We start from the raw sequence: 25704 nt of genomic DNA, 5'->3' as shown, positions 1-25704 counted from the left end.
AAAAAGGTTGTTTGGCACGTCTGGGTTCTCCGACACCTGCAGTGGAGAACCATATTGTTTCAATCTGGGTTCCGTGGCATGCCGCACCTTCTTCTCCCTGCATGCCTTGCTTTCATGTGGATTCCATGGTGATTTGGTGAGGATTATTGGTCCACGGATGGGGGATTACACCCATCTGGAACAGATTGGCCTATGAAGTGAGCGGAGATGATCACTTGATCACTGGGATAATTGGGATCCTGGGTCGGGTCAGTTAAGTGGACCCACACACTGTTTTCACACTAATGATAAGAGGACTGATTAATGAAATGTCATCATGAGTACATTGATGCTCTCCTCATATCATCCACCTGGTGATTGGCTATGTTGCCAAACAAATGTATGTCGAAAAAACTGTAATTGTAACTAATGTATAGGATAGTGTTCACGCCAGAGATCTGAAGACAGGGTTACAGCAGTAATGCTTCAGTGGATATGGTAATGTTCTGTTCTAAGCATTTGTTTACTTCTTGGCATCTTACAAAAAGAGCTTTCTACACAATTGCCAAAAGCTATATCTCAGATGTGAAAATAAAAACACAATAACAGCTAGGGCCCAGCGTTGTCTCATTAGGCAACAGGTGGAATGTGTGTCGATGTACTTTCCTCTGCTGTTGTTTTAAGCTCTTAATTCAACCGTGAAATTACTCAGATGTTCATTCATCATCGGACCGCTGCTCAGCTCCGAACGGAGAAAGGCTCGAAGACGACGGAGGATTAGTTGATGGATCGGGCATTTCTCAGGGCAAATATTACCTCAGTTCGCAAGACCAGTCGTAAACACATTTGTTATTTGTTAAATGCGAGGTGAAAATCACCCTGAATGGGAGAACAGAAAATAAATAATTGTATCTGAGCGACATACGGTATAAAACCTGAGAGGCCAGGAGACGCTATTTGTAGTGCCGACTGACCCTGGGCTGGTTGGTAATTGGTTTCACATTGTGCTTGTATTACAGTAAAACCTTATTGAAACGTATACTAGCAGGGACCTCTGAGCTCAGCCATATAAATACGGCATCGTTACCTTTGTTGCAAAAATGTTCTGTATTATGCCAAGAGTTCTGCCTGCATGTTGACTGGACATCGATAGTTGACGTTTTGTTGTAAGCTTTGAAATATTTGGCTCCCCCTTCGCCAAGTCTATGCTCACCTAGCTGGAATGTACAGTTGAAGTTGGTTTGCAGCTAATATAAATAAGGGGCACTGACTGCAGTTGTAGTAGAGAGAGAGAGAGAGAGAGAGAGAGAGAGAGAGAGAGAGAGAGAGAGAGAGAGAGAGAGAGAGAGAGAGAGAGAGAGAGAGAGAGAGAGAGAGAGAGAGAGAGAGAGAGAGAGAGAGAGAGAGAGAGAGAGAGAGAGAGAGAGAGAGAGAGAGAGAGAGAGAGAGAGAGAGAGAGAGAGAGAGAGAGAGAGAGAGAGAGAGAGAGAGAGAGAGAGAGAGAGAGAGAGAGAGAGAGAGAGAGAGAGAGAGAGAGAGAGAGAGAGAGAGAGAGAGAGAGAGAGAGAGAGAGAGAGAGAGCAGACCCTCTCTGGAGTAGATTTAACTCTTCGTCATTCATTCCCTCTCTGGAGTAGATTTAACTCTTCGTCATTCATTCCCTCATAATTGACCTTGAGGACACGTCATCATTTGGACATGTACTATGGTTCACTCTGAATGTATTTTAAGTGGATGAGGTGGCACTAGTAGAGTGGCGCGTCTGCCGTCTATCTCCAACAGTTAATTAACGACGTGAGATGATGTCACAGATTGAATCCTTAACCATGAGTCCTTGTGATGGACCAGCTGCTCTTCTGCCACTCATACCTCTCAAGGAGTCAATTCCATGGTATCAGGATCCGTTGAAGAGATGGGCCAACCATACAGTACTATTGAAACATGGTCTCTTGCCTGGACTGAAACCAATCTGAGTTGTCATATTTTCTGTCATGAATCTAGTACAAACAATTAGCAGTATTGTGTGATAACACAATGATTGTCTATACTAATGATTGTCTCTCTGGCTTGATGTGGACTGAAGAAGCAGTGTGGCCTGGATTGCATTTGAGAGTAGCATCTAAATAGCATCTAAAGAAGGCAGACGTTTTACGTGCCCCCAACCGATAGTTTTTGTGTTTGTAAATTTGCCTTGTTTGTAACTTATTGTTTAACTTATTTTGTACATAATGTTGTCACTACCGTCTCTTATGACCGAAAATAACTTCTGGACGTCAGGACTGCGATTACTCACCATGGACTGGCAGAATCGTTTTTTTCCTTTAACGAGTCTGACGAGCCTGACGCGAACGATACACTGCTTTCTCGGGAACAGGCCCAGATACCCGTGATTTGCGTGAAGAGGAGGTAGAGAAAAAGGGGCCGGAGGGCAGGCTGCCTTCTGAGAATTCATAGGCGATCGAATAAACCCACACTTCCTTCCATTCTGCTAGCAAACGTGCAATCTTTGGACAATAAAATAGATAACCTATGCGGAAGATTAAACTACCAACGAGACATTCAAAACTGTAATATCTTATGCTTCACGGAGTTGTGGCTGAACGACGACACTGTCAACATACAGCTGGCTGGTTATACACTGCACCGGCAGGACAGAACAGCGGCGTCTGGTAAGACAAGGGGCGGCGGACTATCTATTTTTGTAAATAACAGCTGGTTAAATAAATAACACCTTTATTTAACCAGGTAAGCTAATTGAGAACAAGTTCTCATTTACAACTGCGACCTGGTCAAGATAAAGCAAAGCAGTGCGACACAAACAACAACACAGAGTTACACATGGAATAAGCAAGCGTACAGTCAATAACACAATAGAAAAGTCTATATACAGTGTGTGCAAAATGACTTGAGGAGGTAGGCAATAAATAGGCCATAGTAGCGAAGTAATTACAATTTAGCAGATTAACACTGGAGTGACAAATGAGCAGATGATGATGTGCAAGTAGAGATACTGGTGTGCAAAAGAGCTGAAAAGTAAATAAAAACATTATGGGGATGAGGTATGTAGATTGGGTGGGCTGTTTACAGATGGACTATGTACAGCTGCAGCGATTGGTTAGCTGCTCAGACAGCTGATGTTTAAAGTTAGTGAGGCAAATATAAGTCTCCACATTCAGCGATTTTTGCAATTCGTTCCAGTCATTGGCAGCAGAGAACTGGAAGGAAAGGCTGCCAAAGTAGGTGTTGGCTTTGGGGATGACCAGTGAGATATACCTGCTGGAGCGCGTGCTACGGGTGGGTGTTGTTATCGTGACCAGTGAGCTGAGATAAGGCGGAGCTTTACCTAGCATAGACTTATAGATGACCTGGAGCCAGTGGGTCTGGCGACAAATATGTAGCGAGGGCCAGCCGACTAGAGCATACAGGTCGCAGTGGTTGGTGGTATAAGGGGCTTTGGTGACAATACGGATGGCACTGTGATAGACTGCATCCAGTTTGCTGAGAAAGAGTATTGGAAGCTATTTTGTAGATGACACATCGCCGAAGTCGAGGATAGTCAGTTTTACGAGGATAAGTTTGGCAGCATTTCTATTTTTGCGAAATAGAAAGCCGATTCTAGATTTGATTTTTGATTGGAGATGTTTAATATGAGTCTGGAAGGAGAGTTTACAGTCTAGCCAGACACCTAGTTATTTGTAGTAGTCCACATATTCTAGGTCAGAACCGTCCAGGGTGGTAATGCTAGTCGGGCGGGCGTGTGCGGGCAGCGAACAGTTGAAAAGCATGCATTTGGTTTTACTAGTGTTTAAGAGCAGTTGGAGGCCACGGAAGGAGTGCACGATATCTAAGGAAGTCTCGAGCTATTGCTTGCCTAAGGTAGACTATCTCGTGATAAGCTGTAGAGAACACTATCTACCTAGAGAGTTTCATCTGTATTTTTCGTAGCTGTTTACATACCACCACAGTCAAAGGCTGGCACTAAGACAGCATTGAATGAGTGTATTCCGCCATAAGCAAGCAGGAAAAAGCTCACCCAGAGGCGGCACTCCTAGTAGCCGGCTACACGGCTCATTATCCCATTATCCCAGAAACCCTAGACCCACTCCAATTTGCATACCGCCCTAACAGATCCATAGATGATGCAGTCTCTATTGCACTCCACACTGCCCTTTCTCACCTGGACAAAAGGAACACCTATGTGAGAATGCTATTCACAGACTACAGCTCAGCGTTAAACACCATTGTGCCCTCAAAGCTCATCAATAAGTTAAGTTCCCTGGGACTAAACACCTCACTCTGCAACTGGATCCTGGACTTCATGACAGCCCGCCCCCAGGTGGTAAGGGTATGTAACAACACATCCACCACGCTGATCATCAACACAGGGGCCCCTCAGGGGTGCATGCTCAGCTCCCTCCTGTACTCCCTGTTCACCCATGACTGCACGGCCAGGCATGACTCCAACACCATCCTTAAATTTGCCGATGACACAACGGTGGTAGGCCTGGTCACCGACAACAACCGGGGCCAAGCTTCCGGCCATCCAGAACCTCTATACCAGGCGGTGTCGGAGGAAGGCCCTAAAAATTGTCAAAGACTCCAGCCACCCTAGTCATAGACTGTTCTCTCTGCTACCGCACGGCAAGCAGTACCGGAGCGCCAAGTCCAGGTCCAAGAGGCTTCTAAACAGCTTCTAGCCCCAAGCCATAAGACTCCTGAACTGCTAATCAAATGGTTACCTAGACTATTTGCACTGCTCCCCTCTCCTCTCCCCCTCTTTTACACCGCTGCTAGTCTCTGTTGTCATCTATGTATAGTCACTTTAATAACTCTACCTACATGTACATATTACCTCAACTAACCGGTGCCCCTGTACATTGACTCTGTACCAGTACCCCCCTGTATATAGTCTCGCTATTGTTATTTTACTGCTGCTCTTTAATTACTTGTTACTTTTATTTCTTATTCTTATCCGTATTTTTTTAAACTGCATTGTCAGTTAGGGGCTCGTAAGTAAGCATTTCACTGTAAGGTCTACACCTGTTGTATTCGGCGCATGTGACAAATAACATTTGATTTGATTTGAATTAAGAGGTAATTGAAAGCTATTGCTCACCTAAGCCTCTGCCAACAGGGAAGTAGCAATCAGATGGAAATACTATGGATCGGGCTTAGGGGTTTGACAAAATAGGAAATCATGGATTAATGTGGGTGAATTAAGAGAGCAATTGTTGCCTCCAAATCATCTATCACTAGAGGCGGACCAATTAACTTCATTAAAGAAGCTTAAAGGTTACCTGGAATTGATGTTAACTTTGTTGTTTGGTCTGTGTCAAACACACACACACACACATGCACACACACGCACACACACACACACACACACACACACACACACACACACACAAAGTGAGTAAAGATTTGGGTAGCTTAAGTTCGCAGCATATAGTCTCGGCAGTACCAGTAATCAGGGCGAAACGGTATGATTAAATGCCGTTGCGTAAACATTGCCATTGATCTAATCTAAGGCACGGCATGTTTATTAATTCATCAGCCCTTCACCAGGAAGGTGAAACATATCCGGAATTAAAATCTTTCTGCAGAACCATCGCCTCCCACTCTGCCGATAAATATGAGGCCATCACTTCCAGTGTATTCTATTATTAGATATTTAACAGTGGCATATTAAACAATGCACTCAGTCAAGAAAGGCCACAATGACCTGAATCTAACCCACAGAGTTATTGTAAAACAAAGAGCTGTGTGCTCCTGCTAGCCTGCCACAGTGCGCTACGCTGCTGGCCCAGCTCTCACATGTGGTTTGGTAGACAGGAGCTAGCGCTTTAAACACATCAGATTCTTAGGGCAGCGGAGATTAACGGAGAGTTTCTTTTTCCAGGTGTTGTATTGTGGATACAAGAGCTTTAGATGGTGAATTTTTACCAAGGAGAGAAATCCACTCAGTGGAAAGGAAAACAGAAACACAATATACAGCTCTGATCCAGCTCACGGGAGAGGAGAAACGAAAGAGAGAGACCTCATTCCACTCTGGGAGAAGGAGACAAAGATATAGAGATCATTCTGAATTCTCAGTTATTGATAATATGTGTGGCATTAACAGTGCATTCGGAAAGTATTCAGACCCCTTGACTTTATCCATATTTGGTTACGTTACAGCCTTATTCTATAATGGATAAAAAATATAAAAAATATATCAATCTACACACAATACCCCATAATGACAAAGAAAAACTGATTTTAAAAAAGCACAAGCAAAACATTGATTTTGACATCAAATGAGGTGTCACTTATGCTTTACGACTTAATATACAGTGCCTTCGGAAAGTTTCAGACCCTTTGACTTTTTTCAAATTTTGTTACGTTACAGCCTTATTCTAAAATTGATTACATTGTTTTATTTACCTCATCAATCTATACACACTACTGAAAAAAAGTGAAATATCACATTTACATAAGTATTCAGACCCTTTACTCAGTACTTTGCTGAAGCACCTTTGGCAACGATTACAGCCTTGAGTCTTCTTGGGTATGACGCCACAAGCTTGAAACACCTGTATTTGGGGAGTTTCTCCCATTTTTCTCTGCAGATCCTCTCAAGCTCAATGCTGCCACCATGCTTCACCGTAGGGATGGTGCCAGGTTTCTTCCAGACGTGACGCTTGGCATTCAGGCCAAAGAGTTCAATTTTGGTTTTATCAGACCAGAGAATCTAGTTTACCATGGCCTGAGAGTCCTTTAGGTGCCTTTTGGCAAACTCCAAGTGGGCTGTCATGTGCCTTTTACTGAGGATTGGTTTCCGTCTGGCCACTCTACCATAAAGGCCTGATTGGTGGAGTGCTGCAGAGATGGTTGTCCTTCTGGAAGGTTCTCCCATCTCCACAGAGGAACTCTGGAGCTCTGTCAGAGTGACCATCATGTTCTTGGTCAGCTCCCTGACCAAGGCCCTTCACCCGTAAACAGAAATGTTTTCTACCCTTCCCCAGATCTGTGCCTCAACACAATTCCTTTCGACCTCATGGCTTGTTTTTCCACTGTTTTGCACATGCACTGTCAACTGTGGGACCTTATATAGACAGGTGTGTACCTTTCCAAATCATGTTTAATCAATTGAATTTAACACAGGTGGACTCCAATCAAGTCGTAGAAACATCTATAGGATGATCAATGGAAACAGGATGCACCTGAGCTCAATTTTGAGCCTCAAACCAAAGAGTCTGAATACCTATGTAAATAAGGTATTTCTGTTTTTTTATTTTAAATAAATTAGCAAAAATGTCTAAAACCTGTTTTTGCTTTGTCATTATGGGGTATCGTGATGAGGAAAAATAATCAATTTTAGAATAAGGCTGTAACATAACAAAATGAGGAAAAAGTAAAAGGGGCCTGAGTACTTTCCGAATGCACCGTATGTGAATGGATGAATGCTATATGAGGAAGTTCTCATATGAAATTGATTGTGTCTTCTGTTTTCGATGCGGGGCTTCCTTCTTCACTGTTTCAAAATCTTTTCTCTGCCATATAAGCCCGATAAAGATGTTAGAATGATAGAGAGTTACAGCTGCTAAAACCAAAGACACAGAGAAAACCAGAGGAGAATTGAAACATCTTCTGTGCTACCAACTGTGTAACAAAGGTACACAATCGGACTATTAATAAAGGGGAGAGAGAGATGGAGAGAGGTTGCATGCAAGGTGAAATCATTCTCAGTAACATTCCTCCCTCTCCACTCCCCACTCCCAAACCATACTCATGTGTTGCAAATAACAAAAGAAGAATTCATTTTACGGTTTTACTAGTCAGCAACCCAGGTATGTATTAGTCAAAATAGGGGGAAAGTTAGAACCATATGTTAATTTGAATGGGAAAGCACATGGTTGTGATTATAGACATGCTGTGGATGATAGGAGTGCACAAAGAGACCTGCCCTAGACATCCCGGTACCCTGGACAATGATCAGTAAATCAAAACAATTATAGGGTATAAAGAACTCATATCAACAAGCAGGCCAACAAACACAAAATGGCGTCGCCATGCCTCCTTTTGGTGCACTTTGAGGCAATGTGATTTGTGTGGCAGACAACAACACAGACTCTCAACATCAAGGCACTTTTATTATTCTGTAAAAAAAAAAAGTTATATAATCTGTTTATGATTTCCCTCCCAGCATGAAGGCATGTATGCCTCAGAACCTTCCCACCTGTCCTAGGGACCTACCATAGTCAGTGAGGCAGGCGGAAAGCACAAGGATTTTGAATTTTCAGGCAACCAAACCTCAACAGGTGTTTGGAATGAGGCTCACGGCGGTTAGATAAGTCTGGAAATTGTTCTTCCAAAGACGACGTTGTAAAAGCTCCATGGTGTTTAATAGAAGGACATCCCAGTTTCGCTCCTCACCTCTATTCTCTTGATGTAGCTGCAAACTACACTTGTACACAGGGTGCTTTGGGAGACGATCGAGTGAAATGTCGACTCCATCTCTTACCTCCCACAATAGAGCCAACGTGTGGTTCACCTGCAGATACAGTAGAATGAACCAGTGCAGTGGGTTGGTAGGCCTTTACACACCCAGTCGGTCCAATAGACCCAGCCTCCTCGTCTGTTTATGGATGTGGTCTTCATTAAAGTGGAGAGCAGAGAATCCAACACATGCTGCCTCAGATGTCTCCTGAAAGCTGCCTATCCCAAAGGCCAAACAAAACACGGCAGAGAGGCTGTGAGGCTCGTATTTTTAAAGGTTTCAGCTGACATACCAGCCGCTTGACTATGGGAATTGGCTAGAGCAAAAACAACAGAATACCAACTCATATATTGAGATGTTGGTCGGCCAGAGCCATTGCTTTGGAGATCCTATCAGTGACGCATGCAGCTGACTCTTCATCACAGGTCAAAATGGCTGGTCTGCAATTATGTCTTTGGGATGTCTCTGCTACTTTGATGCTACTTCTTTATTTATTTTACATTCCCATCATCTCCAACACACCTGAGTGGAATTTTCATACAAATTGAAGAGGATTTTAAGAAGGATTTGGGTTTTGTGTCAAAGGTTTGCTTTTGTTTTATATGGACCACTGTCTTGTGATATTGACTTGTTTGCAAGTAGGCTTTCCAATTCAATTAGGAGGAGGGATGGTAGAGTGAGGAAGAAACTGTTTGCAAATTCTGTTCTTGGCTGCATGTGATACAGTACATCAAAACAGCAATGTTTGTCAGACATGGACACTGTGTTAAAACAAGACCTACTAGTAGACCCACTGCACTGAAGGCAGTTCAATGAGTGTTGAGCAATTTTGGCTGAAACCTGAGGACTTGTGTTCTCTCCCAGAGCTATAATGGCTAGACTTGAGTTGCATGGACAACCTGGGTTTGAAAGCCAGTCTGTCACACAGGAATTGAACATCTCGTATTCTTGAATGTTTTTCTTCTTATCTTCCTCCCCAGTCATCTCTCCGCTCTCTGTATCTGCCCAGAAACCTACTGAATATCTTCTTATTTATCTCCTCTACACTCACGTCTTCTGTCTGCGTGGAGTTTGACCAGCATCCTGACAGGTGACCTGTCGTGTTCAGCCAATAGCAGACGTTTCCAGCAGGACATTCCAGGCTAGGCCAGGCAGCAATCCCTCCAGGCAGGCGATGTATGTTCCCCTCCAAAACAGACAGGGGTGATAAGAACCTCCATGCTGCTCAATGTTCCACCTAAATACACAGCCAAGCCCTACAACACAAGGTCACATACACACAAACATGGGCGCACACACAATCACGACAGACAACACACACACACACACACACACACACACACACACACACACACACACACACACACACACACACACACACAACACACACACTCACGACACACACATATGACAGACAACACACACACACACACACACACACACCACCTCACTCAGAAGTCTGTCTCTCAGGGGACACTACAACCTCTCCCACACTGAAAAACCACCCATGTTTTTATGAGATTTCATAAATGTGAGGTCCTGAGGAGACGCATCACTGTGCTGGACCAACTCAATATTTACTAAGAATACGGCAGACTGGCTTTGGTATTTGTAATATGAATAAATTATGTTTGGTTTGGCATACCAGTACATTGGGCCAAGGCGACGAGATGGCTTTTCTTCACCTGCAAATGGAACATTCTATTTTGTACAATGGGCCCTGGAAATGGTATGGTGCTATGTGTGTTTAAACTCTTGTCTCAGTGGTGGGCCTGGTTTGACTGTTATACCCAGGCGGTAGATTTCCCCTGGAAGTCAAGAGGTGAAAACACTCTCCCAGAGCAAGCTGTGTGTTATCTCCTCTGCTAATGGCTCCATTACTAAAACAGACACATTCACACAGATAACAACAACTTTCGTCTCTGATTCTGTCTCACTAATCCAGTATCTTTTACTCCTCTTGCAAATCACTCGCTGTCTGATTCCAAGTCAGAGTCGGTAGATAAAGTTGATGTGCAGTGAGTGAAGTGCTGCCTCGGCCAAGATAGGGTCTCGAGAGACAGAAACATTTCTTTAACTGTCAAGTTTTCAGACCCCCAGACAGACACATACACGCGCGTGCACATGGACGTACACACACACGCACAGCAGTCAGTTAGCAGGTCTGTGTGAAGTATGCTGTTGGTGAATGGCCTCCTTGTCAACACTGTGGCAAGGTGTATCCCACCAGAGGCAGAGAAACAGACATGGCTGTCAAATCAGTCAGTCAGCCAGAGGGGTAATCAGGGAGTCTCTCCCCCAGGAGCCTCCTCAGACAGCTGACACCTGCCAAGGGCTTATCAGAGAGGCGCTGGAGAGAGTGTGTGTTTGGGGGTTGGGTTGTGTACTGTGTGTGGCATTCATTGGACTACCAATGGGGTGTCTGATCTACTGTATTGTAGGCCTTTTGGGAAGGTAACAGGCATTTAAAAAATATATATTTATCCTATTGGGTTAATTCAGACAGGCTAGTGTTTAATGATGACCTGGAATGTAAGCTTGTCCCTGGAACACCATTAGTCTATGCTCTAGGCTGAATTTTGGTTGTTGTTTCATCCCCCTTTCTCCTTCTCTTTCCCCTCTTCCCCCTGCTCCCCGCTCCTCCTCCTTCCCGTGTGGCGTCTGTAAGTCCTCTGGTTTCTGATCATGGCTTTGGTCCACTGCTCAGCCGACAGGCATCCAGTAATATCATCCCTCACCCTGGCGGGGAGAGGAGAGGGAGACAGTATGACACCTCTGGTCGTGGTGACACACTACACAATCTCACCCTGCACGGCCCACGTTGTGAGTCCGATCTGAGCAAGGCTACGGGAGTGTGCGTGTGTGTGTGTTTGTGTGTGTGTGTGTGTGTGTGTGTGTGTGTGTGTGTGTGTGTGTGTGTGTGTGTGTGTGCGCGTGTGTGTCTGTATGTGATCCGTTGAGCTAGTGGAATATGCGTGTGTGATCAGATGAGCGCAGGGGTTAGGGAAGGTGTGTCCCTGATCTCGGAGCAACTGTTACATGCTTTGTTCTGCGGTAGGGCCTCTTTGGTCTTACTGCATGATGTCTCTATGGACAGTACATCACATGTGTACCTTTTAGCATTTAGGAGCTGTTTTACAGTAGAATGCCTACATGTAAATAATGAATGAATAATGAATTATAATTGTTCATGTTAACCACTACAAATCTACTGGGTCACTGGTCCTGAATCGGGTCCCAAAGGCAGAATGCGTCCTGGACATGGATACTGTCATAGCCAATGAGGTCAAAACCAACATTTACGCTCTGGTTCATAATCTGATTATCCGAGTACACAGAATCAGCTTCAGTTTATCCAATTACCTTCAAATAACACAGTAATGCAAGTTTCCAAAACCACGCTGGCAAGAGCAGTGTGCAGAGGTTAATACAGTTACTGCTTCTTGTGATGGTGTGTGTGTGTGTGTGATGGTGTGTGTGTGTGTGTGTGTGTGATGGTGTGTGTGTGCATTGGAGTTGAGAGCTAATACAGTTATTTTCCGTCACTTAGTTGGGTTGTTTTCTTTAAAAAGAGCACGGTTGGGTTGTTAATGCTGGGTTATTGAGATATGACCCAGCGGGAAGATTTATTTTACCTTCATTTAACTAGGCAAGTCAGTTAAGAACAAATTCTTATTTTCAATGATGGTCTAGGAACAGTGGGTTAACTGCCTGTTCAGGGGCAGAACAACAGATTTGTACCTTGTCAGCTCGGGGGTTTGAACTTGCAACCTTCCAGTTACTAGTACAATGCTCTAACCACTAGGCTACCCTGCCGCCCCAGTTGAGTAAGGGGGGGTGGCTTTCACATAGTTGTTTGTTGAGAGTAGATGTAATTTCATCTGTTCTGTTGTATAGTTATCACATGTTAAGGTTGAACATTTACATTTTTGTAGCTTCAATAAGGCTTACAGAAGTGTATCACTTACCTAAAAGCCTATGCAAATCCCATTGTTGGATAGATACCGCCTTATTATAATATGTAATAGATCATCTTAATATTCTAGTAGAAAAATGAAGGAAAAATGCCATTTACAGCATGTAAACGTAACGTGATGAACAGGAATGACTCCTCTCACGGGTGGGAAATAAGATTGATCTGAAAGCCAAACGCCTAATAAGCCGCGCCTCCTGAAAATGCATTCAAAACCCAGCATGAAAGTAAAAAGTACCCAACTAATGGGTAAATTAACCCATGTTTGGGTAATCCCAACATGTTGGGTTATTCGTGCCACCCAACTGTCTGGGTCAAAATCACCCGTCGTGTGTTCAGTCGAATATTTACCCAGCGCCGGGTTACCAAAGAACACAAATTGGGTTGTTTTTAACCCAGCATTTTTTTTTTTTTAAAGTGCAGTGACTGTCCCCTGGGAGTTAAAAGCATGACTCTGTAGCTATTGGTCCTCCTTTGTTGTTTCAGGTTTTGGAAGCAGGAGAGAAAGAGAGGTTTGTTTGACCAAATTACCTATCGCAGGGGAAATAATAAAAACGCAGTGTACCAAATCAATCGGGCAGCGTGACGACGGTGTAATTTCTTACTGACAACTTGCATAAGTCAAGCCTCTCAACATCCTGAGGAACAGAGACAGAACATGGAGCTGTGTGTTTAGTTTGAACGCAAAATGGCAGAAAGTGTCATTCCTGATGAATGTCTTAGAGTGAAGATAAGAACACACACACTCAGGTGCGCGCAGGCACGCATACACACACACACACCCTTTCAAGCCTATTAATAAGTGTGTGTGTGTGTGTGTCCTGAGGAGTCAAGTGGAATCCGTTCCAACAGATAACAGTGATCGACTCGGAGAGCTGCATGTGGCCCGTGGCTGCCATATTCCTGCACTGGGGGGGGGGGGGGGGGGGGGGGGGGGGGGGGGGCTGATCCTTGATCTGTGCCTTGGGGTATATTTTAACTACATCACTCTGTCAAAGAAACATCATCAGCAACCTTAAGCAGAGGTCTAGGGTAAGGTTACCCCGACTGTCAATCAAAACCTTAACTATTAGGGGAATGTGAAGATCTGACCCTGAATCAGAAGTTAGGGGGGGACGTCTACCTTCTCTATACTGATGTGTGACGTGACGGAGGGGGGTTGATGGAGCATTGGGTCTTACCAACAATAACATAGCCCTGGTCTCTGTTCGTTGAGTGAGAAAACGTCCCGGTTGACAGCTCATTTCAGCCAGACCGTTTGGAAGTGTAGGACCCGCTCGGGAGACACGGAAAGATAAATACACCACATTACCAAAGTTTGTGAACACCTGCTTGTTGAACAACTCATTCCAAAATCATGGGTATTAATATGGAGTAGGTCCCCCTTTTGCTGCTATAACAGCCTCCCCTCTTCTGGGAAGGCTTTCTACTAGATGTTGGAACATTGCTGCGGGGACTTGCTTCCATTCAGCCACAAGAGCATTAGTGAGGTCGGGCACTGATGTTGGGCGATTAGGCCTGACTCGCAGTTGGCGTTCCATTTCATCCCAAAGGTGTTGGACGGGGTTGAGGTTAGGGCTCTGTGCAGGCCAGTCAAGTTCTTTCACACCGATCTCGACAAACCATTTCTGTATGGACCTCGCTTTGAGCAATGGGCATTGTCATGCTGAAACAGGAAAGGTCCTTCCCCAAACTGTTGCTACAAAATTTGAAGCACAGAATCTTCTAGAATGTCATTGTATGCTGTAGTGTTAATATTTCCCTTCATTGGAACGAAGGGGCCTAGCCCAAACCATGAAAAACAGCCCCAGACCATTATTCCTCCTCCACCAACTTCAGTTCTTGGCATCCGCCAAACCCAGATTAGCCCGTCGGACTGCCAGAAGTGTGATTCATCACTCCAGAGAAAGCGTTTCCACTGCTCCAGAGTCCAATGGCGGTGAACTTTACACCACTCCAGCCAAAGCTTGGCATTTCGCATGGCTTTTGTGCGGCTGCTTGGCCACGGAAACCCGCTTCATGAAGCTCCCGACGAACAGTTCTTGTACTGATGTTGCTTCCAGAGGCAGTTTGGGACTCGGTAGTGAGTGTTGCAACCTAGGACAGACGACTTCAGCACTCGGCGGTCCCGTTCTGTGAGCTTGTGTGGCCTACCACTTCACAGCTGAGCCGATGTTGCTCCAAGACGTTTCCACTTCACGATGACAGCGCTAACAGTTGACCGGGGTAGCTCTGGCAGGCAGACATTTGACAAACGGACTTGTTGGAAAGGTGTCCATCCTCTCTAGAAATCCCTTTTCTTTATCCCTGCTTTCTCTCTAGCTGCTGTCTACCATCCTTTTTTTTCTATCCACTCTTTCCATATATTTTATTTTCTTACACGTCTATCTTTTCTCTCTGTCCATCCGTTCTATCCATTCTCTTTTATCTCCTTTCCTGGATCTGCTATTGTACCTTGTTTGGAGAGTTTTTCTTTCCTCTCCTTCCAACTCATGTCTGTGAGGGCTGGTGAGAGTGACAGGAATGACACTGACTGGAAGCCTCGTGCTTTAAGTCTTAACTAATGACTCACGATCCAGCAGCTCCAAATATGATTGTCTGATACTCACTTGTTGAAGCCAGAGGAATCTCATTTTGGAATAGCCTAAATCGTATCTCTTTTTGAAGTGCTTTCCATCCATCAAAAACTATTAGTCATAGACACACATTAACAACAACAAAGTCGACCGGGAGTTATTACATTTTCAGATATTAAAGTGTACAGAGGTTTTTGGGAATACCTCGCAAAGCCCACGATAATAACCAGGAGTTAGGCCTAAGCCGTAGTGAAGCAGGGCCTTCTCTACTGATGCCTCCAGGCATATCTCGCTGCTCTCCCTCCTCTCCTCCTCTCCTTGTGGCCACGTGCCAGCCGTCCCAGACTGAAGTGGAGGCAAAGTCAATTGCCAAACTCTAAACAACCACAAAGACACCAAATAATATCCCTGCTGTTTTGCTTTAGCATGAGACGGCTTCAATCTGGGTCCGGGATGGTGTGATCGCACCCGTTGTTGTGTTTTGGGATTCCATTCAGATTGGCTGCAGCCAAGGGACTGCGAGAGAGATGGATGGAGAGAGAAAGGGGAGATAAGGATAGATAAGGGGAGGGAAAGATAGCCCCGGCTCACACGTTCAACCCTCTGATCCCAGGGTCTGTGAGGTTGAGGGAGAACAATAGAAAGATTGACAGAGTGTAGAGAGAGAGAGGGGGGCGGGTTGAGAAAGAGTCCGAAATGTTGTTAGAGAGGGGGACAGAGAGACATTGACAGAGAAATAGGGAGCGAGAGACAAAAATTAAAGGAGAGAGTTACAGTAGTCCTGGGAATCTGTTGGCCCCAGCCCTCCTATCTGTCACGTCTAGTTTGGGTTCTGTGTGTTCTCTTTGGAACCTTAATGAGAACCCAGCACAGAACAGCGCCAGACTGGGGTTTATAACCCTCTTTTGGCACTGAATCTGTCTCAAACACTCTTTCCCTTTCTTTCTATCTCTCTTACTGTCTCACTTTCTTGCTATCTCTGTCTTCTTTCTCTCTGCCTCTATTACTCTCTCTACCTTTCCCCCAGTCTTTGTGTCTGTGCTACTCTGTCGTTTATGTTCCCCCCCCCTCTCTTCTTCTGTCTCCCCATTTCTTCCCTCTGGTCGTGAGAACGTTTGTGTTTCTCTGATAAGGCCGATTTGCTCTGATAAAAGTATGAATCATTCTCAGGCCTATCAGTGTTGACTAATCCAGCCTAAAATCAGACCTATTATCACCCTGCAGTGTCCCTTTCTTCCCAGATAACACATGTACTGTAATAGGAGTAACAGGATACTCTAAAACACAATTTTCTGAGATTTCCTTGTTTCCATGTCATTTGCAAAGGTGATGTATAGTAAACCAGCCTGGTAGTCCTGCGTGGCTTCTATGTAAACCAGCCTGGTAGTCCTGCGTGACTTCTATGTAATCCAGCCTGGTAGTCCTGCGTGACTTCTATGTAATCCAGCCTGGTAGTCCTGCGTGACTTCTATGTAATCCAGCCTGGTAGTCCTGCGTGACTTCTATGTAATCCAGCCTGGTAGTCCTGCGTAACTTCTATGTAATCCAGCCTGGTAGTCCTGCGTGACTTCTATGTAAACCAGCCTGGTAGTCCTGCGTGACTTCTATGTAAACCAGCCTGGTAGTCCTGCGTGGCTTCTGTGTAAACCAGCCTGGATGTCCTGGGTGGCTTCAATGTAAGCCAGCCTAGTATTCCTGCGTTGCTTCTGTGTAAACCAGCCTGGTAGTCCTGCGTGACTTCTATGTAAACCAGCCTGGTAGTCCTGAGTGGCTTCTATGTAAACCAGCCTGGTAGTCCTGCGTGGCGTCTATGTAAACCAGCCTGGTAGTCCTGCATGGCTTCTATGTAAACCAGCCTGGTAGTCCTGCGTGGCTTGTGTTTCTGATATATGATTTAATTGGTCCTCCTCTGGGAGTGTTTACCTGAGGAGAGTGTACATGTTTCTCTGGTACTGTGGGCCTGGCCAGGGACAGTAAGCAGAGGGGGTGTAGCCATTAAAGGAGTCCCGTCTGAAACGGAGACCTATGGCTCTCAGACAGATAAGAGCCAGCTGCTGCTGTTAGGGCTGGAACGGCTGCTATGTCTGCCCTCCCCTACACATACACACAGACACACACACACACACATGAACAGTTGGAAATATATACGCACACACACCGACGCACGCTTGCAGACAGACATACACACCTCAGACCCCCCACCGTCTCCAGGCCACTTCTGCCATGACAAACCTCTTCACTCACTCTGGCCTCCTCTCCCCTTCCTCTCCCACTCTCTCCTTCTCCTCCTCTCCCCTCTACTGCGTCTCCTCTCCTCCTCATCACCCTGGCCCAGGTCTCCTCTAGGGGAGACACAGTGATTTCCTTTGCTTTTCTGTCTCTAGTCTCCAGTCAGCCTCACAGCCCAGCAGGCTGCTGCTTCTCCTCCCTCCCAGAGGAGGAGGGAGGATAGGGAGCAGGGAGAGGGTAGTTACCATGGTATAAAACACTTGTGATATGATTCAGACTACTACAATCCACCACACTTCCTTTACATACACTGGTTGACAAATGGTCGAGCGACAACTGGAATCCATTCACAGAGATGCTGTATGTCAAAGCTGTGAAGCATGCAATACTTCCTATCAGTGGCTATTTTGAGGGGAAAAAACTGGGTCCCAGTATTGCACTGTGCAGTGTACACTCTAAGAAATATTGGGGACTCGAGAAACCCTGGAGTTCCACAAGTAACAATTGCTTGTCAATAGTTCATATTTGCACCTTGGTTAGTTGAGGGGCTCCTGGGGGAAGCCTTGAATTGAGGCGTGGCTCAGTGAGGCTGTCATTCCTGTTCACCTGTTCTGTTGTATTGTCATCACATGTTAAGGTTAAACAGGGACAGATTTGTAGCTTCAGTGAGGCTGACAGAACTGTATGACTTCCTCAAGAGCCTATGCAAATCCCAAAGTGGGAATCAGCAATGTTAATACTATATTAGAATATGTAACATGCATAAATATTCAAGGAACATTAGAACTTGCATTGTACAAACTTAACACGATCACATTTACGCTAACGGTTGACCAAAAATAACTATGTGAAAGTCACGCCTCCAATCTGATAGACTGCCACCTCTATATTATTACAAATGAAACCCCTCCCATCACAAAAAGGTTCCAAAGGGTTCTTTAAAGACCCCTTTTTCAGCTGGAAAGGTTCCGCCAGTGTGGCAAGCCAGAAGGGTCTTCCAGGCACCTTTTCTTCTAAGAGTGTCGTGAAATGAACAAAGGCTGGGTTAGTGCCATTGTTTTGAAATGAAAGAAACTGTTCTGTACAGTTCATCCATGCAAACTTTATTGTTGATTGGTCTGACTAGTCATTGTGTCAAAGTTCATCCTAGGTTTTATACATCATTTTCACTTCAAATTATTCCATTTTTTTTTAACTCTCAACTTTTAAATGAAACATTTCCCCCTGTATCTGTAACACTAGAAAGCAAGTGTACACTAAATGTTCATAATATTCCTTTTTTGATAAAGCTGTCTGCACTAGTGTAGTTCTTCATTAACCTTGCTGAAAAACAGTACTGTATGTTATTGGCACTGAGTACACATGACTTGTATTATGACAGTGTAGCGTATCTAAAATGACCATTATACCGTGTAGAGGGTATGTTGGCCAGTTAATGCTGTACTATGTACACAAACATAAATCATAACCCCAAGGTAATGAATCTCTTCCTGAGGAGACACACACCACACACACACACAGAGTATACGGAGGCTCCAGACAGGTCAGATGAGACTTGTCACGTCCGTTGACACACGGCCCAATTAAAGGGGAGAATTAGTCCAGGACTGGGTGACCTCCCCAGGAATCTCCCTCCCATGCTGTGTGTACACTGTCAGACCCAAACACCAACCCTCCCTTTAAGCACTCTCACCTGCTAATTAGGGAGGCCAGGAGCTGTGTGTGTGTGTGTGTGTGTGTGTGTGTGTGTGTGTGTGTGTGTGTGTGTGTGTGTGTGTGTGTGTGTGTGTGTGTGTCTGTGTGTGTGTCTGTGTGTGTGTCTGGTGTCTGTGTGTGTGTGCGTGTGTGCGTGTGCATGTTTGGTGTGTGTGTGTAAGGCACTGAGTGCCCAGGACTGTCAGAGGGAACCCAGTGGATTTGCAGCCCAAGATGTCCTTACATAAATATTTGACTTTACTATTGTAAGTCTATGAGAGTCCAGTCCAACACACGTCATAGCCATGGCCAGCAGCTACGATTTTCAATTTAATGTCATTTATTGTTTTAAATTAATAAACGTGTGTGTGTGAATTCCTTAGTCATTAAACCCAAGTAGCCTTTTGTGTAAAATGTTCCGCTGGGGTTCTAGGAATTTCATTGTGAGGAGATGTAGTCTATCCGACACTGTGTTTTTTTAAAACTTTGGATAGGTTTGATGTGTGCAGCTTGCAGCTGTGTATGAACTGGGCCAGATCCTGTAGGACCCAGAGATGGGAGCAGCCAAGGCTAAGGCACAGTGACAGTGGCATCAGGAGCGTTCAGCCACATTCCCAGCTGTAGCCGGTGAAGGCTTTATTCATCTGCAGGGAGAAGAACAGTAGCCTTCTGAAACAACACACACACTAACACCTGCTGCCCTGTCAGACCAACAGCAGCCATGGACACCAGCTACGGCCACGTGGAACTGAACTAAGATGTTATAGGAGTCGGACGTTAGCTGAAGTTCCCGAAGCAAGGCCTCTGTGAGTGTAGTTGAGTAAAGTACGTTTTGTAGCTGTATGTCAGTTTATATGATCTGAGCTGAACGAGGCCTCGAGGAGTTGGGAATGGAGAGGTGAGTGATGATGTGAGTGGGTTGAGTGTTGAGAGATGTGTAAGACTAGCCCTGAATGATCTTTAAAACAGTTGTTGGGGAGATTTTAATGTTGTCTCTGAGGAGAGCAGGCACACAGCTCAGATTGGTGTGTGTGTTGAGAGAGAGAGAGAGAGAGAGAGAGAGAGAGAGAGAGAGAGAGAGAGAGAGAGAGCGAGAGAGAGAACAGAAACTGACAAATGCTAGGCTGGTATGTGGGAGATGGAGGAAGGGAAGCCTTGTTGATTATCGACCAGGGAGTCATACTACTTCTCACTGTACACATCAACGTCAGTCATTATGACACAGGTAGTGTGCCTTTTTTTTAAAGCTTTATATTCCTCCCTTGTGTGATAGTCTAAAGGGATTGTGTATGTTTTGTTGGGGTGGGGGTTGTGTACAGTCAGTATATCAGCTTGTTTGTCTATGTACATGTATATGTGTGTGTCTAAGCATGTCTGTGTCAGAGCAGTAACATATTCAGAAGGTCTGGGGGAGTCTCCAGTCCAGCCCTCCAGCCTGGAGTCCTCTTGGCTCCCTCTCCCTAGGAGGAGGAGCTACTGGAACTTTTAGTTCCTAGTCCCTCTGTGCAGAGGACATCATTACCTACTGGAAGAGGGGTTAGGGGAACTGTGGGAAGGGCTATGGGAAGCCTCAGTGGTTAGCTCCTCCCAGCAGAGGGCATATCACTCTACTTACTCTCTCTGGCGTGGAGACTCAGAGCTCAGAGCTACATGGGACCAAAGCCTGGCTGTCTGCCTCACTGTCCGACTCCCACAGCTACCCTAGGGAGAGAGAAGGAGTGAGATAGAGAAGAGAATAGAGAGAGAGAGAGGAGTGAAGAGATACGAGAGCTACACCACCGTTTATTCTTATTTTCTTGTAATAGCTGTTGTGTTGTTGATGACGAGCGTTTGGCCAGCTCTGGTCTCGGTCTCCGGTCCCAGGAAGAGGCAGGGTCGTTGAAGTGAAATTGTGTGTCCTGTCCCGTCGCTTGTCCCAGTTTTATTTTTCCCTCCTGAACACTGGAACCATACTGGGACATTATGACTCTACTGGGCTCTGAACACTCCATACTGATACGAAGCAAGTTTAGATCAGGTAAGATCCTATACTGTGTGTGTGTGTGTGTGTGTGTGTGTGTGTGTGTGTGTGTGTGTGTGTGTGTGTGTGTGTGTGTGTGTGTGTGTGCGCGTGCGTGCGTGCGTGTGTGTGTGTGTGTGTGCGTGTGTATGTGTCTTTTCATCTCTACTCACCTATCGGTAATCACCTATGCAATTGTCCATTCATTTGTCCATCCAACCCTTTGGACTGGCACTTTGTTGATGTACTGCATGAACATATGATACAATGTTTGCACTGGCGTGGAATAAGGAACATGTATTTGTTTCAATGCCATTGTCCCACCGTCAGTACTTGTATTTTGTTGATAGTGTACAGTAGTACAGGTACTCTTTCTTTATGCTTCATCTGTGGTAGAGTGTGATTGGCGTTGCCTCCCGTGCAGCAGAGCACACAGACGTACGTACCAGCAGGATGAGGGAGGTTGGATGACAGGTGTGTGTAATTTCGTAGGGCCGACTGATAATGTTGTGGAGGAGGAGCAGAGGGACTCCGTCATCACAGAGTTGATGGAGGATACCACCCGTCAGAGGTGACACCCTGTAATCACGTTGCTCTGCTCTGTGGATGCTCTGGTGTATAGGTGCTTTGTTGTTGAGCCGCTCGTAGAAGTCAAAACAAGTGACCCCGGGTACGTGTGTGGCCCGGGTACGTGTGTGGCCCGGGTACGTGTGTGGCCCGGGTACGTGTGTGGCCCGGGTACGTGTGTGGCCCGGGTACGTGTGTGGTTGGGATCAATCCCATTTAGAGTTTGTTCATTCGGGACGTGAACTAAAATTCCAGTTCAAGAACAGCTAAAATCCTCATTGAAAATAATATATTTGAATTCAATTGGAATCGACCCCAACCTTGTGCACTTGTTTACAAGAGTTCTCTTGTACAGGTTCACGTACTTGTTTGCTTTTGAAGAAAGAGTAGTGGGAGGTTAAAGGTTGTCAGCATTAGACTGTGATGAGAGCGGTGTGTGTGTGTGTGTGTGCGCGTGTGTATGTGTGGTGTGTGTTGGTGACCTTACCTGCCTGTCTCAGAACAGTGTGGACTACAGTACTGATTTTAAACCCTTCTAACACACAGCAGCTGTTCGGGCTTCTCCTTGTATCTCCCTCTATCTCTGTTCTTTCTCATACACTTAAACAAACACACACACATACAAACGTCTCTCTCCATCTCTCTCTCTTCTCTCCATGTCTCGTGTATATGCAGTCTACTCTATATCTTGCAACTTTTGTCTCTATGTATATGTCTGTACTGTGAACAATACTGCCCCCTCTCTGAAGGGAATGTCACTGACAGCCAGAGACACAGCCAGAGACACAGCCAGTCTAATGCTTGGGACTTTCTCCATGTCCTGCTGTCACAGTTTGATACACACGGTTTATAGTCAAGCAGCATTTTATCCAGTGATTCATTTCACTGTGAACAAAACGTAGGGAGCAACAATACTTGAAAGGCTTTTTACCAACTCCTCTTTCTCTCTCTTTATTTGACTCCAGCGCAAATCTCTCTGCACTCGGCGCGGTAATTGCTTACCAGCAATCGCAGGCCAAATTGTGCTTTTCCTCTGTGTTGTTTAGACCAACAACCGCGCGCTGGGAAATGACCTCTGGGCTCCGGGGGGAGAGAGCGAGATGTAAGGGCTGAAGTCATTGTAGTGGTCAGAGAGAGAGACTTTCACACGGCAGCGGCTCAGGGATTTGGTGTTTTGGTGTTGCTGTGTAACACACATTAGGCTGATAGACCAGTTATTACTGCACTGCTGACATGGGGAGGCTGTTTAGTCTGACATGGTGGGTCACAGAGAGAGAGAGAGAGAGAGAGACGGAGAGCCTGGCTGAGGTTATTACAGTTGGTGACGTGTTTTTTTTTTGTGTGTGATGTAATGTTACAGCCCTTTCATGTATGCTATGTGTTCGGAGTTCCAGTTTATTAGAGGAAGTTGGCCAGTCAATGGAAATGGATGTCGCCAGGACAATAAATGACATTTGAAATGTTCTCGGTCCGTGGCTGGTTGGCTGTCAAGGAGAGAGAGGCTTGTGTTAGGCTGTGAACACGCAGTTAACACATTTATTTAGTGACCTATGCTGGACTCAAACTCCCAACTCTACTACTGCCAGCTCCATGCTCACACCGACAACAGTAAGCTATGGGAACTGCTACCGGTGAGATATTCTAGCAGCGAGGGATAAGGATCTCAGAGGGGTCCTAGGGGACGTGGATATGTTTAACTATTCTAGTGGGGACCAGAAGTCCCCCACAATTCTTACCGTCTGGGGACATTTTGTTAGTCCCCACCAGGTCAAATGCTACTTCTAGGGGGTTGAGGGTTAATGTTGGAATTAGTGTTGGGGTTAGAATTGCGTTAATGGTTAGGGTTAGGAGCTAGGTTTAGGTTTAGGGTTAACATAACCTTGTTGTAAACCCTGATGTAACGTTCCAGTAGTGTCCATCTAGCATGTTAATGATTTTTAATATTTATTTTTTCACCTTTATTTAACCAGTTAGGCTAGTTGAGAACAAGTTCTCATTTACAACTGCGACCTGGCAGTTGGAACACCAAGCTTCCCTACGTAAACACGGTGTATTGTATCTCTATAGCTCTCTCTCCCTGAACTGAGTTGTGATTAACAGTAGCGCTGGTGTGTCTGTGCTATCTCTGTTGGGTTTCAGAGGGCCAGTTGTTGGTAATATAAAGCAGGGAAGTAACTATAACTCAGCTCAGAGCCAACTCTGTTACACACTGACAGGCACCACACTTCCAAGAATCGCAAAGGACAGGGTGAGGATGGATCTGAAAATGATTGGCCCTAATGCCATAAATTAAACAGTGTGTGGAAGCAGAAGGGTGCGTGTTTATTGGCACTGTGAGTGAATGTGTGGAAGACGTTAGAGAGAGAGAGTTAGAGAGAGGGAGAGGGAGAGAGAGAGAGAGAGAGAGAGAGAGAGAGAGAGAGAGAGAGAGAGAGAGAGAGAGAGAGAGAGAGAGAGAGAGAGAGAGAGAGAGAGAGAGAGAGAGAGAGAGAGAGAGAGAGAGAGAGAGCTCAGGTTAAAGAAATGTTAGAAACCGTAGTCTTGTTTGGGGAACTCCTCTTTGGAGGAAACCCTTAACTATACCCTTTGACCTCTCCAGGAGCATCGCAGCTGCTTTGACAACAGCTGTGCCATGGTCGTTATGACTGTGTTGCCGTGTCTTTCTGCTCCAGGAATCATTTTGATTTGATTAGACTGATCGACATTTCTGTACAGTCATTGTTAATTGCTATGCCAGTAATTGAGATCACCAGAGCAGTGAACAGACTCTCCTGACATGGGACACAGGCCCTTTTGACAATTGGACCGGCTATTTATGAGCTGTTTATAAAGATATGAATCAGATATTTATAGATCCATAAGGTGTTAAGAATAATTGTGTTAAACCTGGCTGGGATGCAGTGCGGTGGGTTACTGATCCCTTGATGGAAAGAGAGAGGAAGCGAGGAGCTAAAGAGAGAGATTCTCTAATTCGAAGGGTTACTCTATTGAAAAATGGTTTGCTCTAGACTTGAACCGTATCTGTGACATACTTTGTCACAGTGTCCTGTCAGAGTGAATGGCTGTGCTCTTGCCATCTGATGTACAGGTCAGGAGGTTACGGCTCGGGGATGTAAACTCAACCAGATGTTTAGAGAAGTGTGTGTGTGTGTCATTATGAAACAGAAGTAGATGGCCTGAGAGGGGCGAGAGATAAAGCCAAACCACACACACACACACACACACAGACCAACACACACACTACTGGTCCAAACTTTTCGAACACCTACTCATTCAAGGGTTTTTCTTTAATTTGACTATTTTCTACATTGTAGGATAATAGTGAAGACATCAAAACTATGAAATAACACTTATGGAATCATGTAGTAATCCCCAAAAATGTTAAACAAATCAAAATAGATTTTAGATTTTAGATTCTTCAAATAGCCACACTTTACCTTGATGACAGCTTTGCGCACTCTTGGCATTCTCTCAACCAAAAACGTTTCATCGGTAGTGTCCACCACTCCTCAAACATCGCTCGGTATGTGTCACAGTGTTCCCATGGCGAATTGATAAAACAGATCTCTGAGACTACGTAGCAGCTCTGTCCAGTCAACGGTCCACTCCAACCCCAGAGCAGCTAGAGAGTGATAAGCCTAAAGAGAAACACAACGAGAATCAGTAGATCCACAGAGAAAGAACACATCATACCACAATATCAGCTTGGAGGGTGCCACTGTGAGACCCTCCAGCTGAGGTTATGGGCCAGTGTGTTTGTCAGAACACAGAGAGACGCACACCCTGACAGACCACACACTGCCTAGCAGATCTGTTTAAAGGCCAGGAGCTGTGTTCATCATTCCCTGCATCCTGTTCACAGAAATATTTGTCAGCCCACAGTGCCATTTCTTCCTTGTTTTGTGTGTCTGTGCAACTCTTCTACGTCATTGGCACACAGAGAGATTGGCACACAGAGAGATTGGCACACAGAGAGATTGGCATGAAGCTTGTTTTGAGGACGGGAGCATCAGAACTTTGAGAACTTTGAAACAGTGGTGTGTTCTATCACTGAAACTTCGTTGATGTTGCTTCATGAAACTGTCAAACCCGATTCTCTAAACGTCACACAACCATAACTATTCTTTCTCTGCTGCTATGGTACTCATCTGACATTAGTAGCATACTCAGTCTCTCTACCCCTCCTCTGTATCTCCTTCCCTCGCCC

At 45.2% G+C, this 25704-nt stretch overlaps 1 protein-coding gene across 5 annotated transcripts in view; it reads left to right on the top strand.

Annotated features, from left to right (window-relative positions):
* myocd (myocardin) overlaps positions 1–25704 on the top strand; it is a 136997-nt gene that overhangs the window by 91925 nt on the left and 19368 nt on the right. Inside the window, exon 1 of one of the 5 annotated variants that reach the window (XM_036955693.1) lies at positions 20495–20948. The exons of the other annotated variants lie outside the window; for them this stretch is intronic. Coding sequence (XP_036811588.1) covers positions 20894–20948 — 55 coding nt within the window. The 5' untranslated portion in view covers positions 20495–20893. Of the gene's footprint in view, positions 1–20494; positions 20949–25704 lie in introns of those variants that run through there. 5 annotated transcript variants of the gene reach the window in all.

The sequence above is a fragment of the Oncorhynchus mykiss genome, chromosome 20 (assembly GCF_013265735.2).
Source record: "Oncorhynchus mykiss isolate Arlee chromosome 20, USDA_OmykA_1.1, whole genome shotgun sequence".
In the NCBI taxonomy this organism is placed as follows: Eukaryota; Metazoa; Chordata; class Actinopteri; order Salmoniformes; family Salmonidae; genus Oncorhynchus; species Oncorhynchus mykiss.
This window is presented reverse-complemented; position numbering and strand designations above follow the sequence as displayed.